Consider the following 13,766-nt stretch of genomic DNA (forward strand, 5'->3'; position numbering starts at 1 on the left):
GGTGAGACAGGATAGAACAAACCATGGAAGGAGCTCTCCATCTAGGGCTACCTAGGATGCCCAGGAGTGGAAAGAGGTGAGCAGCCCAGAGGATCCAAGGTTTATAAACCTGAACAAAAGCCATTTTCAAAGAGCATGGTCCAAGCACAGGCAGCTTTGTCAAGTCCTGAAACCCTTTATTCATCCCCACCATGAACCCTTCCTGCCAGGAAAAGCCCTAGTTCCTGCCTGAGGTTAGAACACAGGAATCCAATATTCCATGTGGCAAAAAGAACTAAATCTGTTGAGATGCTAGAGACAGGGGTGGGAGGTGTTAAATACATCTCCCACTCCAGACATTTTCCCCCATCACACTGGGTTGCCTATTTATAATAAGAGGTTATAAGAAATATGTTTAAAAGCTTCCAATCACCAAAAAATATATATAATCATCAGAAAGGAACTCTAGAAATCCAGGACATGTCAAAGACGAAAATCCCTTTTTTTCTTGACATTTATAACCCATTATTAAATAAAAATTAACTAGCCCAAAGTCCAAGTTCATCAAATTCATCGTGATCAATCTACTTTGGGATCTTCAGTCTACGAGCTGACATCAGGGACAAAGTACCCACTCTATTCAGGACATGGGAAAGCCAAGGGAAGAAAAAAGCACAGTGCAATCTGCCAGGATAGCCTCCCTGACTCAGCATAGTTCGTTCATTCATTCACCTATTCATTCTCTCGATTGCTCAGCAAAATTTATCCACATCCTTCCTATGTTCCGGGCAGTGGGCCAGGTCCTGGACATATAGACATGAATAGAATCTCTACTCTCAATTTGCTCAGTCTTGTGAAAGCTATCCTCTTTCTCCAAAAGTAAGTCCTCCTGACATCCCATTCCTATTCATGGTCATCCTTCTAGGCTCTATCAGTATCATAAGGTCTTAATGGTAGATAAGAAGAAACAAAGCTATCATTTCAGAGAAGCAAAGAGATTAAAGGTTTTAGATTTAATGCAAGCAGACCAGGCCCCACTCCAAAGAGTTTCAAAGTAGACACAGATAAAGTTGATGATAAAGATGGGACACTTAGGGGAAAAGTGTCACATCTGGAAGACAGTGTTCAAATCACAATCAAAACATCCAATTATGCAGAGCCAAAAATATGGACGGTCTCTGAGGTAATAGAGAAAGCCTAACTATAAAAAGGAGCCTGCAATGGCTAGAGTTGGGTCATCTGGGAAGGCCAGCATACAACTCGGGGCCTGTCAGCCCGCATCTACAACCTCAGCCAGCCTGAGATGTTAAATCTGGCTCACCAGGGGAGCTGAAGACCAAGAAAAAAGAGTCAGAGATAACAGGAACATGATAAGAGATTATAATGACATAATAATAAGAGATAATAAGGAAACAAATTTAAATCCATGATATGAGCACTATTGTACTGCTCAGTTTTTTGATCATTCTAATAAAATGCGAGTGATCTATTTTACTTTAAAGTGTTTAAAATATTTAAAAGAATTTGGTATATTAGATTGTGAAGCTTAATTAAGCTTGCTATCAATATTTAAATGTTGTAGAAAATCTGAGTTGTTGACCTCATGATTTATGAGTTGTGCGAATATTCTGGGAATATATCGAGAAATGTTATTTGTTAAAAATGAATAAACTGAACACCAAGTACATATAGTAGGAAATGTTCCTTTTCAAGTAAAAAGATGCATTAGAATTTTTAGGTTTTACAACAACATGATGAGTTTTGGGTTCTGTTTGTTTTATGAAGAATATTTCGGTGACAGTGAAAGACAGATCATGGAGGAAGAGATCAGAAGCAACAGGACTACTGGGAACAGAGGTGGGTAATTCCAGAATCTATTCCCAATTGTATTCTTCATTTCCCAGGCTTCGTGTCTTTGCTCAAGCTGTTCGCTTGTCTAAAATATCTCTTACATCTTTCCCCACATCCAAAACTTACCCATTCTTAAAGACCCTGGTCAAATGTCATCTCTTCCACTAAGTCTCCCTGATCTCTAGGGAAGTAATTTCTTCTCCCTCAGAACTCCTCCAAACAGTATACCTGTGCTATAGTTCTTTATGCATGCTGCCCTACTTTATAATTTCCTAAATATTCATTTACTCAACATCTACTGAACACCTACAAAATGCCAAGTACCTAGTGTCCTTTTTCTCTTTTCAACGGCAAACTCCTTGAGGCCAGCCCAGACCCATATCTTACCGATCCCTGTATCTCCCATGGTGCCTAGCACAGTGGCCTGCTATGCAGGCAGCATTCAACAAATGTTAAGAATCCGGATGATGTTACACCTCAGTTCAAAACCTCTGATGACTCCCAATGCCTGTGTAATCCAATCCAAACTTCTTAGCTGGCACTTGGGTCCTCCATGATCCAGCCCAATCTACCTCCACAGTGTTATCTGTCACTTCTCTCCCATATACATTCTGAACTCCAGTCAAAGCAGACACCTCATCTTCCCCAAACTTGCCCCACATCTCTGCCTCTGCCTCTGCAGCGCCCATTGGACTTCTCTCTCACCATTCACCTCTGCTTGTTTAGTCTTGCCCACCCTTCTTCCTGACTCACCTCGATGTCATTTTCTCAATGAAGCCTTTCTTAGTTGATCTTAATGGACAAGAGGTCCCTAACTCTGCCCTCCCGTGGTACTCTGTTTTACCTTCCTTATGGCCTCATTGCATTCTACTCTGTGTTCCAGTTATTTAAGTCTCTCTTTTTTGAGACTATAAGCTCTTAAAAGGCACGAATCACATTTAATGTAGGCTTATATGACCTACAGCACCTAGCAAAGTGCCTCATCTTGTAGAAACATACAATAATTGGTGCTTATTTGATAAATGAGTAAATAGACAGATTTCTTTCCACTCTTATGCTTCTCCAAGCCCCAGAAATCCCATCTGAACAAGACAGGGCAAAATGGTTCTCCTTCCAAATATGTATCCCACAGGAAGAAAGGCTAAAGGAGCGAAGAGGGACACAGCAGGCTGAGACATCTGCCTGCAGGGGCTTTGGGCTCTTACCTCATACTCACGATCACCCTCCAAGGCCCCAATGTCCAGGTGCAGGTTTTTAAGAAGCTCACTTGAGCTGCAGACACTCTGAAAACAAAAATGATTATGAGTGGCAAGTCAAAGGAAACTGGACAGCCGAGGGTGAGGGCCAGGAGGCTCTTTGTTGATTATGCTTTCTCAGTCTGGCCCGGAAGGTATACAGACTGGGCAAGAAATGAAGCTGTGGACTGGAAAACCATTTTTACTTATTTTCAAAGTAACACAGAGGTTAGACAAAAGGTGAAAATAACCCAAGTGTCCATCAACAGATGAATGGATATATAAACAAAATGTGGTATATTCATACAATAAAATATTGTTCAGTCATAAAAAGGAATGAAGTTTTAATATATGCTACAAAGTGGATGAACCTTGAAAACATTACGCCACACAAAAGAAACCATACATTAAGGGACACATATTGTATAATTATCCTTACTTGAAATATCTAGACTAGACAGATTCATAGAAAGAAAGTGGATCAGTGGTTACCAGGGGCTGGGGAGAGGAGAGAAGGGGGAGTTATTGTTTAGTGGGCACAGAGTGTTTGTTTGGGATTATGAACAAGTTCTGGAAATGGATAGTGGTGATGATTGTACAACACTGTAAAAGTAATTAATGCCACTGAACTGTATCCTTAAAATTGGTTAAAATGGTAACCTTCATGTTATATATATTTTACCACAATAAAATTTTTTCAAAAAAATATATACAGCACAGAGGGTTTCTAGGCCAGGAAAAGGATTCAGCATTACCTGGTTGTCACTCTCTACCTCATCCTCCTTGTTGGTCTCCTCTCCTAAAGCCAAGAGGCTGAGAGCATTCTGGTCCTCATGGATGGAGCCCAAGAGACACTTTGCATGAGCAGAGGTCTTGAGACCTTGTGAAGGCTCAAAAATAGAGAAAGAAAGTCAAGGGACTCGCTAAAAAGACCTTTACAGTACTTTCCCCACTCTCTTTCTGTTTAGAGCAAGTCCACCTCATCCACGAAGCTGACCCTGGTAACTCCAGCTCACACTGATTCCTCCTTTCCCCAACTCCTACTGCCCTGCCTGCACAGACTGGGAAAGCAGCACTGCTGTCTCTATGGCATGGGTCTAACCTCCACTGCCCAGATTCCACCTTCAGCATCACAGAGGTGTGACTCACCTTCCCAAGTAGATTATGAGCTTTCAGGACTCAACCTATGCCCTCTCTTTCTATTTATGGGCCATAGTTCCTAGCATGGTACACAGAGGCCCCACAGTAAACTAAATACACTGAATGCAAGAAAAAGCATTTACCAGTGTGGGTTCCCCAAGCTGACCAGACTCCACTGAGCTCCCCAGGCTCACACTTTGAGATCCGCGAAGAGCAGAGGGCGGGGCATCCACAAGGCCTCGTAAGGGAGCCAAGCCTCCAAGAGGAACGTGGACTGGGGCTAACGAGGAGCCCAGGGCCTGGGCAACAGAAAACAGCTTGTTACAAACCCAAGAAACCACAAGGCTCTGAGAGTGTTAGAGACAGATATAAAAATAAAACATCTAAATCCTGCCCGCTCAAATTTAAACCATCTCCATTCAGAGGCTGCTAATGAAACACAACATCCAGAAATTACCATTGTGCTAACTGTGTGAGAAATCACAGGATGGTTTCCTGATTCTCATAACTCTTCTGCTATCTCACAGTAAATGGTTCTTTCACATCTGGCAGATGTTGCACAGGGCTCTGCTCTCCTTTCAGAAGCCACATAGGAAGTGTGGGGGAGGGGAGAGCAGAGACAAATGCCTCATCTACCAAGATGAGAAGTCTCAATAGATAAAGTTTAAAACTGATGAATCATGAAAAAGCAGTCTAAGCATATTATTTATAAATATGGAAGTAAACACCAGAAGAAAGCGGTTGCCTCTGGAGAGGGGTACACACACCAGAGAACTGTTGTATTTTATTATATGCCTTTTGGTACTATTCGACATTGTTTAATATGGGCATGTATTGCCTTGTGTAAAATAAATATTAACTGTGAAACAATATACATAAGCAACCAAAAAAGAACTCTTTCCCTACTCCACTGATGAGGAAAATGGCTGACAGAAGCCTTGCCAAAAGACTAGTCCCTTTTCCCTGTTCTCAGGAGGGCCAAATGAAGGCTTCATGCCAGCAAGGATGGGAAAAAACAGCCTAGGTGTCAGAATTTTGAGATCTCGGGCTACTCACGGACTCTTAGATTCTCAGTTTACTCATCTGAAAGATGGAGATGATGTGTGTCCAATCACTTACGGTTTGTTGAGAAGTTCAAATGAGATAATGAATGCAAGGAGTATGTGCAAGTGGTCCAGGGCTACACCAAGGTTATGGAATTACTATTATTATAGGGATTCACATTTATAATAGTCTGGGCTTAGAAGAAGAGACAAGGATAGCATTCTGGTGACAATTTACTAAGAGTTCTTTAAAATTCATTTCTCAACTTAAAATGTATAAAACAACAACAAAAATTTCATTTCTCTCTAATCCCACAGAGACTGAAGAAAGAAAGGGGAACCTGGAGGAGGTCAGGTTGGAGAAGATCAGGCCACCCATCTTCTCACCCGCAGCTTCAGCCTAGGGGCTGGACTATCAGGTTCTGAGCAGTATCCCTTTCTGCAGGGGAAGGGCATCAGACACTCATCTGAAAGGGGACATAATAACCACTCCCAGGCCTTTGTAGATTCCCAATCACCTGGCCTGTTGCAGAGTATCTTTGTTAGGCAGAAAAGGAGCTGATAATAAAATTGGCCAACATTACCTGAGCACCAAGCATCAAGCTAAGCACCTTACATGCCATATCTCACTGTACTCTCACAACAGCCTGAGGCCACAGTCCCCACATGAGCTAATGGTGACTGGTGAGGTCAAGACCCTTGTCCAAAATCACAGGACTAGCAAAGAGGGCAGACATGGACTTGAAACCCAGGGCTATCTCTAAGCCAGTATTTTACACTGCCTCCTGGTTGTGGCAGAAAAGGAGCATTGGCAAGCTTCTCTGAGGTGAACTGTGAGCAAACCAGGCCTGCTCCTGCTGACTTCCACCCTCCCAACTAGCCCCAGTGTAGCAGCAAGCAAAATTCTTCCCAATCTGTATTTATGGAAAATTACAGGCTCCTAACATGGCTAATTTGCTAACATGCTGGGGGCTTGAGGGAGGGAGACAGGCACACTGAGGGCATTGTTCACCCAGGCCTTTACCAAATCAGCGGTTAGCAAGGAAATTATATATTCCTGGCCCCTAGCTGATCATCTTCAAAGATGGCCATTAACTCTGACTATGGGCTGTGCATGGCGTTGTCCTTCATAGCGGATAAACTTGCTGCCATTGGGCTAATTAAAACTTTCAGGATAATCTGCTGCTTATCTGATATTTATAGTGCTACAGTAGTTATTAGAACTAACAGAGAACCAGTGTACGCTAGCAATTAGGAACCAGAGGTAACAACTGGGTAAAGCCACAGCTGGGCAATAGCAGAATAGCCAGGGAAATTCAGATTGACCCCCATGGTCTCTGATCCAACTTGACTTCTTCTAAATGAAAAATATGGTGTTACTCTTTAAAGGATCAAAGGGTCAAAATGATAGAGCAAGCCCAACTCTTTGGTAAATCCCAGTACAAGAGGAAGTGAAGGAACAAACAGGGTCTGCACAGCTTGACACAGGTTATTCACATGATTTCTGGGAACCCTGGGAAGCAAGAAGCAGAAGCAATTTACAGGATGGTAGAGAGATTCTGGGATTCAGCCCCTCATGACAGTATTAATTCTCTTGTTTTCTGTGATTTTGAGAAAAGGACTCAGTTCAGAGCTTAAGGGTAGGGTATCTACTTGGGAGGACCTCTCTTTATAATTGGCTGATGGGAAAGGCTTCCCAAATCCTGGGAAGGACCTATATCCTGCATGAGTGCCAGGATTGGTGCCACCTCTCTCACCCTCAAAACTGATCATTTTCAAAGCATGTGAACCACCCAGGAAATCTAGGTATCCTCAGCCACTATCTTGCAGGTGATGGGATAGAAGAAACATGAAATATATGTCATCCCCTAAGATCACCATCCTGAGAAGTTAAAGGATCAGTAGTTACCAAGGGAGAGCAAATAACAGGAAAGCAGACCCGACAGCTTCGTTAAGATGTCAACTCAATCTGCTCCCTCGCTGCCACATTCACTGAGGCCTGTAGGCCATGCTCTCTAAGAAGCCTACCTGGTTGAGAAGCTGCATCTTGCCTGGCTCTGCCGCAAGCTCTCTGTTGGAACTCAGCTCAACTAGCCCCTGCCTGAGGGGGTTGCTGCTTGGCTGGAAACAGGCTTGCTGAGAGGCCTCCAGCCCAGCCGGAGCAAGGGCCACCTCCTGAGGATGCTCCAGTAGCTCTGGCCTCCAAGCCAGAAACCTTGGGTCCCTCTCCATGGCTCTGATGGCCTCGTGCTCACCCTCACTAGACATCCTGGAACACTCAGCTGCCATACAACAGACCATGTTGGCAAAGTCTTTGCATGAAATTTCCTGCATGTTCTCAGGCTGCTCCAGGCCCTCCAGCCGCCTGGAGATCTTGACCATTTGCAGGATGTGCTGGTAGAACCTCTGATCCTCAGAATAGTCTTCACTCTCTGACTGCTCATCAGCAGAGCTCTGCAGGTGGGATAACTGGGGCACTAGAAAGGGGCTGTAGTGTAGATCTCTGGGTCCAGGGCCTGACTGATCCATGCCCCGCTCAGATCCCCGAGAGCTCTGCATGTCCCATGGGAAGTTATTCACCTCACCCAGTATCTGAGAGCCAAGGTAAGAGGCCAGATTGCTGCTGCTGCTGCTCTCCAAGTCAGGCCCAGACCCACTAGGGTTCCTGTCTTTTTGGGGGGGATCTGGAGACCCTGATGGTTGTCTCTCCTCACTGGTGGGAGATGCCCCAGGGGCACTTCCTAACAGGGCATTCTGGGATGGTTCTGATGCCAGGGTATCAGGTGGTATTAGGAAGGGTCCCTGAGGTAGATCATCAGCTGAGGCCTCTAGAACTTCAGGGTCATTGCCCTCTGCTTCTTTGCAGCTCCCGGGGGTGCCCTTGTTAACAAGCTTGGAGACCTGTCCCATCCACAATCCTGGGGGCTCTCTCCTCCTCCTTCCCCGGCCCATGCTCCCACCTTCCCCAGAAACACCTTGCCAGCCCAGGTCTTCAGCTTGGCTACTATCTAACGAGAACAGCTTGCTCTTCCTGGCAGGCGGTATATGGTTAGAAGAACAAGGGGAAAGGGAAGGGTCCTCCTCAGGGGATGATGAGGGAATGGGGCTCTGGCCCTTGTCCCCGCCAGGGCCAGTGGAGCTCAGTTTGGCCACGTTGTGGCTGTGCTGCTCCCCTTTCAACTGTGGGCCCTTGATGGTTTCAGAAAGCTTTGAGTGAACAGAGGCCTGGCTCCTGCTTTCTAGCACATCCTGCTCATTTTGGAGGGGCCTGCTGTTCTCAGGGCCCAGAATGCCAGGTTTCTGCTGTCTGGTCCTCATTTCCAGCTCTTCTATTTCAGGGTCTGAAAACCCCAGGTAGATTTTCTCTGTCGGCTTCTGGGGGTTCTCTGGACCCTGCTGATCTCCTAATTCTGTCCTGCCTTGGGCTGGGGCCCTGCCTAAAATTTTCTCCACATCGGCAATGATCTGGTGGGTTCGGGAAGATTGGCCTTTGGAGAGTGGCTGTAGCTTGTTGGGCAGGGTTCCTGTGAGAGGCCAGGGGGTATCACCCAGCATGCATGGGCTCTTCCCTTTCTTAAAGGAGCCCTCACTTCTAGCCTGCATCTCTTGGTCTAGGTCCACATCAGCAAGCCCAGGTGCTGAGAGAGGGGATGGGCCGCGGAGAAAGGAGGAAGAAGGCAGAAGTCCCTGATCAGGTTGCGTTTCCTAGATGGGTATATAAACATGCAGAGAAAACTAAGACAAAACACTTCTGAGTTACACTTGCTCCCTCAACCCTTGACAAGCCCTTAGCAGAAACCCACCCTCCATCTAAAGTAAAACAAAAACCAAAGAGGGAAGAAAAGCTAAAAGCTCCCTTGAGCTTTTGTTGTTTTCTGGCCCCAGTTTCCTTATCTATAAAGAAGAGGCCAGACTAGATCGTGGCTTACAAACCTTGCTCCATGGAACCTGCAGGTTGGTTCCACATGGTACCTTGGGAGTTGCTACATTGTGCACACACTGGAGGAGGGACATCACCAAGCCCTACACCCCCAGGTTCAATCACAACAGCTCCACTTTTTATATGCTGGATCTCTATGGAGGACCTGATTTGAAGACAGGGCTTCACTACTAAAGAAAATCTGAAAGTCAGCGACCAAGTTATCCCTAAGGTATCACCAAACTCTCAGTTCTATGATTGATTAATTTTATAAAATCCACTAACCTTACCAGAATTATTTAAGAAGGGAGAGAAGAGGGGAAACCTAACTGTGAGCTGAGCCTTAGAAACACAGTCTGAGTCTTCTACAGGTACAAGTTGGTACTGCTCAGGAGACATCCACACAGCCAGAGAACCTTGAGGCTAGAAGAAACTCTAAAGATCAACCATACTCTGTAAGAATTCACCGTGAGAGCCCAAACTACCTGAGTCCAGGTCACCCACCTGGCTGTACCCTGGGCAAACTCAGGTTTGAGACATCTGTCCTGAGACCTAAGATCCAGACTACAGCCCAGGATTATCCAATTGTCCCCAGCTCCTGAAACCACAGAAAGAATCCTTTTTAGGGAGCTTCAGGAACTCAGTCACACACCCAGAACGCAGGCTATTACCCAAATCTCCAACCCAGAACCCTCACTTCATTCCCTCTCTCGCCTTTAGTCATGCCACAGCCTGCCAGATGCTGATTATCACTTACAATAATCCTGGGTTAGTGAAAATCCTGTTGTCCATCTTTTGCCTTTCAAATATATGACATTAGAAAATTCAGCCTATTTGGAAAGTATCAGTCTTCTTTTCTCTATCTTGAGGAACAGGCTTGTTATCTTACTTCTCAGAATCATGAGTAGTAGTATGTGGAGGAAGGGAAAGGAGAGAGGAGTCTCTGTAAAGCTTGGAAATAATAAAAAGGATGAATTCATCAACAACCATCCAATGCCAGAATGGACACCTTGGAAAGGATAAAAGGAAGCTGAAGGAATCTTCACTGAGAAGCAAGCACTAGGTACTAGTGGGAAATAAAGACTATAAACAAAAGAGCAAATCAATTGGACCACTGAGAGGGTTGAAAAGATATCCCCAGTGCTCTCCACCTGGCTGACCCTCACTCTCCTCAATGTGCCCCGCCCGCCTCACAGCTGGGTGAGGGGAAGAAGGCAGGTTTCCCTGCACTGCCACAATGTGCTGGGAGAGCCCAGGCCTCACTTCAGTATGGCTCCAACTCTTAGCTCCTCTGCCTATAAAATGAGGGCAATAACTCTGCCTCCTAAGTACAGACATACTGAACAGACAAATAAAACAAAAATGGAAAAGAACACCTTCGACTCTGAGCAAGAAAGCTACTTGAGACCAAGGTGATCACACTGCAACCAAATTTCCATTATCCACCACTAACCAAGGACACCGGCAACAAAGGTAATCTACAGGAGTGAATAAATCCCAAACTTTTCTTTTGGGATCTTGAAGACACTGGTGTCCTGACAGCTGACTTATGGATAGATCTGGCATAGGAATTCGTACCACTGAGACAAATAATGAACCCACAATAGGAAGGCCTGACTCTGAAAGAAGAAGAAAGACACTCCACTCATCAAGGCTCTCTGGCCTTCACCAACTGCTCCCTGTCCCCCCACTCTCCAGAGGGGCACATGACATCACTTCTTTTACTACTACAAACCACCATCCTCAGCAGAGCACCCTCTCTCACCCATCCTATTATGTAACATACACTTCCCAAGGCAGAAAAAAGGAATTGTTTAGAAATACTAACAATTTCTAGAAGCTGAAAGGAAAACATGCCAGAAGACAGGCACAATTCACATGATGAAGTATCAAGAAATTACTATATTATTGTAATTGTTCTTAACCTCCCAGCTATAAACACCCAGAGGTTCCCAATACCCCCTCAGGTTATAACCCTGGCCTCTGTGGGATCTGGCTTCTATGGACTCACCAGGGGACTTTTGGAGGTCTCTTTGTCCTTCTTGTCTTTCTTTTCCTTTTTCTTTTTCTTGTCTTTCTTCTTAATAGCTCCAGAAGTTGACAGCTTCCCTCGCTCTTGGATCACCAAGTTTCGATAGTGCTCATCACAGGGATGGTCCCACATGGACTGCCCGTTGGCAAAGTTGAAATAGTAAATATCACCTGTGATGTCCTGGCTAGGGATGAGCAGAGGTCAGAAGTTAGTCTCTGCTCAGGTCCAAAGCTACTTAGGAAAAAAAGAAAAGGAAGAAAAATGGCAAAGAGGCAGAGGAGGAAGAGGAATTAGGGGAAAAGGGAAGAGGGATAGAGAAGATGGGAGGAAAGGAGAAGAGAGGAAAAGATTAACACAAAACTGAAGGGTACCGTTTGGCTAAGAATAAAGGAGCTAACTTCGATAGGAACAAAGGATTGGGATATCTCAGGAGACATATAATCATTGGAGTTCCTGGGAATTCACGCTAGACTAGTGCAGGAATAAACTTCGTTTTAGATGGTATCTAAGTACAAATACTATGGTATCTTGGCAATAAATTCTAAGCTAGACCTTGCTTAATATTTTTATAAATGGTCTGAGGAAAAAAATACATTGTGAAAGCTCTGGCCTTATAAAACATTCCAAAATCATAAGAGGTGACAATCCAAGCTGGTGGGGATCAACAATAGAAGAAAATAATGTAGGAGGTGGGTTTCAAGAATCTGTGTTTCACCACGGACAAGTCCAAAATAAACCATTCATCCGATCCACTATTACTAATCCATTAAGACAGCTAATAGAAAAAAAATGCACAATAGCAATATAAAATATATAATATCCAGGTATAAATCCAAAATGCAAATTTTTTATAAAGCTTTACCAAAAAGCTAAGAAAAAGAAAAAACATTAGAGATTCCATGTTCCTGAACAGAAAGACTCAAGTCTGTAAATTTCCTCAATAGCCAATAATCCTCAAATTAAATATAAATCCAATACAATCCCAATAAAATCTAGGGCTCCTTATGAAATCTGGCAAACTCAATCTCAATTCGAATAAAACAGAAAATACATAGAAGTAATAAAATATATATATCAAGGGTAAAAAGTGAAAAAGAAGACACAGAAATGGCCAATAAGCACATGAAAAGATGCTCAACATCACTAAAATTTAGGGAAATAAAAAATTAAAACCACAATGAAATATCCCTTCACACCTATTAGCATGGCTATTATCAAAAAGGAAGCAGAAAATAACAAGTGTTGGCAAAGATGTAGAAAAATTGGAACCCTTGTGTACTGTCGGTGGGAATGTAAAATGGTATAGGCACTGTGAAAAAAGAGTATGGCAGTTCCTCAAAAAATTAAAAATAGAAATACCATGACACATCGATTCAACTTCTGGGTATATACCCAAAAGAACTGAAAGCAGGATTCAAACAGATATTTGTATATAGGCCCTGGGAACTTGGGTTTTAATGCCAATGTTCATGACAGCATTATTCATATTAGTCAAAGGTGGAAACAACCCAAATATCCACTGACAATAAATGGGTAAACAAAATGTAGTATATACAAGCACTAGAATATTGTTCAGTCTTAAAATGGAATTCAATTCTGACACATGCTGCAACATGGATGAAACTCGCAGTCATTATGCTAAGTAAAATAAGTCAATCACAAAAGGACAAATTTCGTATGAGTCCACTTATATGAAGTACCTAAATAGACAAATTAATAGAGACAGAAAGTAGATCAGAGGTTACTAGGAGCTGGGGAGGGGGGAGAATGAGGGAGTTATTGTTTAATGAGTACATAGTGTCAGCTTAGGAAGATAAAGTTCTGGAGATAGGTGATGATGGTTACACAACACTGTGAATGTACTTTGCGCCATTGAACTGTATATCTAAAAATGGTTAAAACAGTAAAGTCATGTATGTTTTACCAGAAAAAAAATTTACAAAAATATTTTGTTAACTTATGCACTAACTAGAACCTCTAGTGTAATTGAACAGAAGTGATGACGATGGACGTTTTTGCCTTCTTCTTCAGTGCATAAGAAAGCATAAAGAAAATTAAAAGAAACTGGGAGCAAACAGTAGCATAAGATTAATACAAAGAAAAATCAAAGAGTTCTACCTCCTTAACAAAAATGAAAAGATAAGCAACACAATAGACAAAAAGGCGAAGGATATAAACAAGCAAATCACAAAAGATAAACTAAGAGCCAACAACAGATGGCCAACTCAACTCTGAATGATTTGGGAAATACAAATTAAAATAACCAGGTATAATTTCTTACCCTTGGACTGACAATTTTGGGGGGTTGATTTTTTTTTTTTCTGATCGACAATTTCTTAATTCATAATATTTTTAAACGAACAATATGTGCTATTGGTAGGACTGTTAAACTTTAACGGAAAATACTTTGGTATTAATTAACAATATTTAAACTCTGAATATATTTTAACACATTAATTCAAATTCTAGAAATTTTTTCTAAAGAAACATACAAAACTTCGGAGAACATGCTTTACGGAAGAAAACATCTGACCTCTTTTTACCCCATGCAAACACAGATAAATACC

The 13,766-nt window shown here is 43.0% G+C and overlaps 1 protein-coding gene across 11 annotated transcripts in view; it reads right to left on the reverse strand.

The window, feature by feature from the left end:
• The window catches only part of CEP164 (centrosomal protein 164), a 66,872-nt gene that overhangs the window by 36,580 nt on the left and 16,526 nt on the right, over positions 1-13,766 (reverse strand). For 9 of the 11 annotated variants that reach the window (XR_002777758.1, XR_002777757.1, XM_023524888.1 and 6 more), the window contains exons 4-8: positions 11,179-11,383; positions 7,277-8,953; positions 4,349-4,504; positions 3,821-3,955; positions 3,036-3,113 (exon numbers count right to left, since the gene is read on the reverse strand). Coding sequence is in view for 9 of the 11 variants with exons in the window: in XM_023524888.1 (XP_023380656.1) it covers positions 3,036-3,113; positions 3,821-3,955; positions 4,349-4,504; positions 7,277-8,953; positions 11,179-11,383 (2,251 nt within the window). In the remaining 2 variants the exon portion in view is untranslated. The remainder of the gene's footprint in view (positions 1-3,035; positions 3,114-3,820; positions 3,956-4,348; positions 4,505-7,276; positions 8,954-11,178; positions 11,384-13,766) is intronic. The other 2 variants (XM_011383165.2, XM_011383160.2) reach the window with 1 other exon arrangement.

Source organism: Pteropus vampyrus, unplaced genomic scaffold (assembly GCF_000151845.1).
Source record: "Pteropus vampyrus isolate Shadow unplaced genomic scaffold, Pvam_2.0 Scaffold505, whole genome shotgun sequence".
NCBI lineage: Eukaryota > Metazoa > Chordata > Mammalia > Chiroptera > Pteropodidae > Pteropus > Pteropus vampyrus.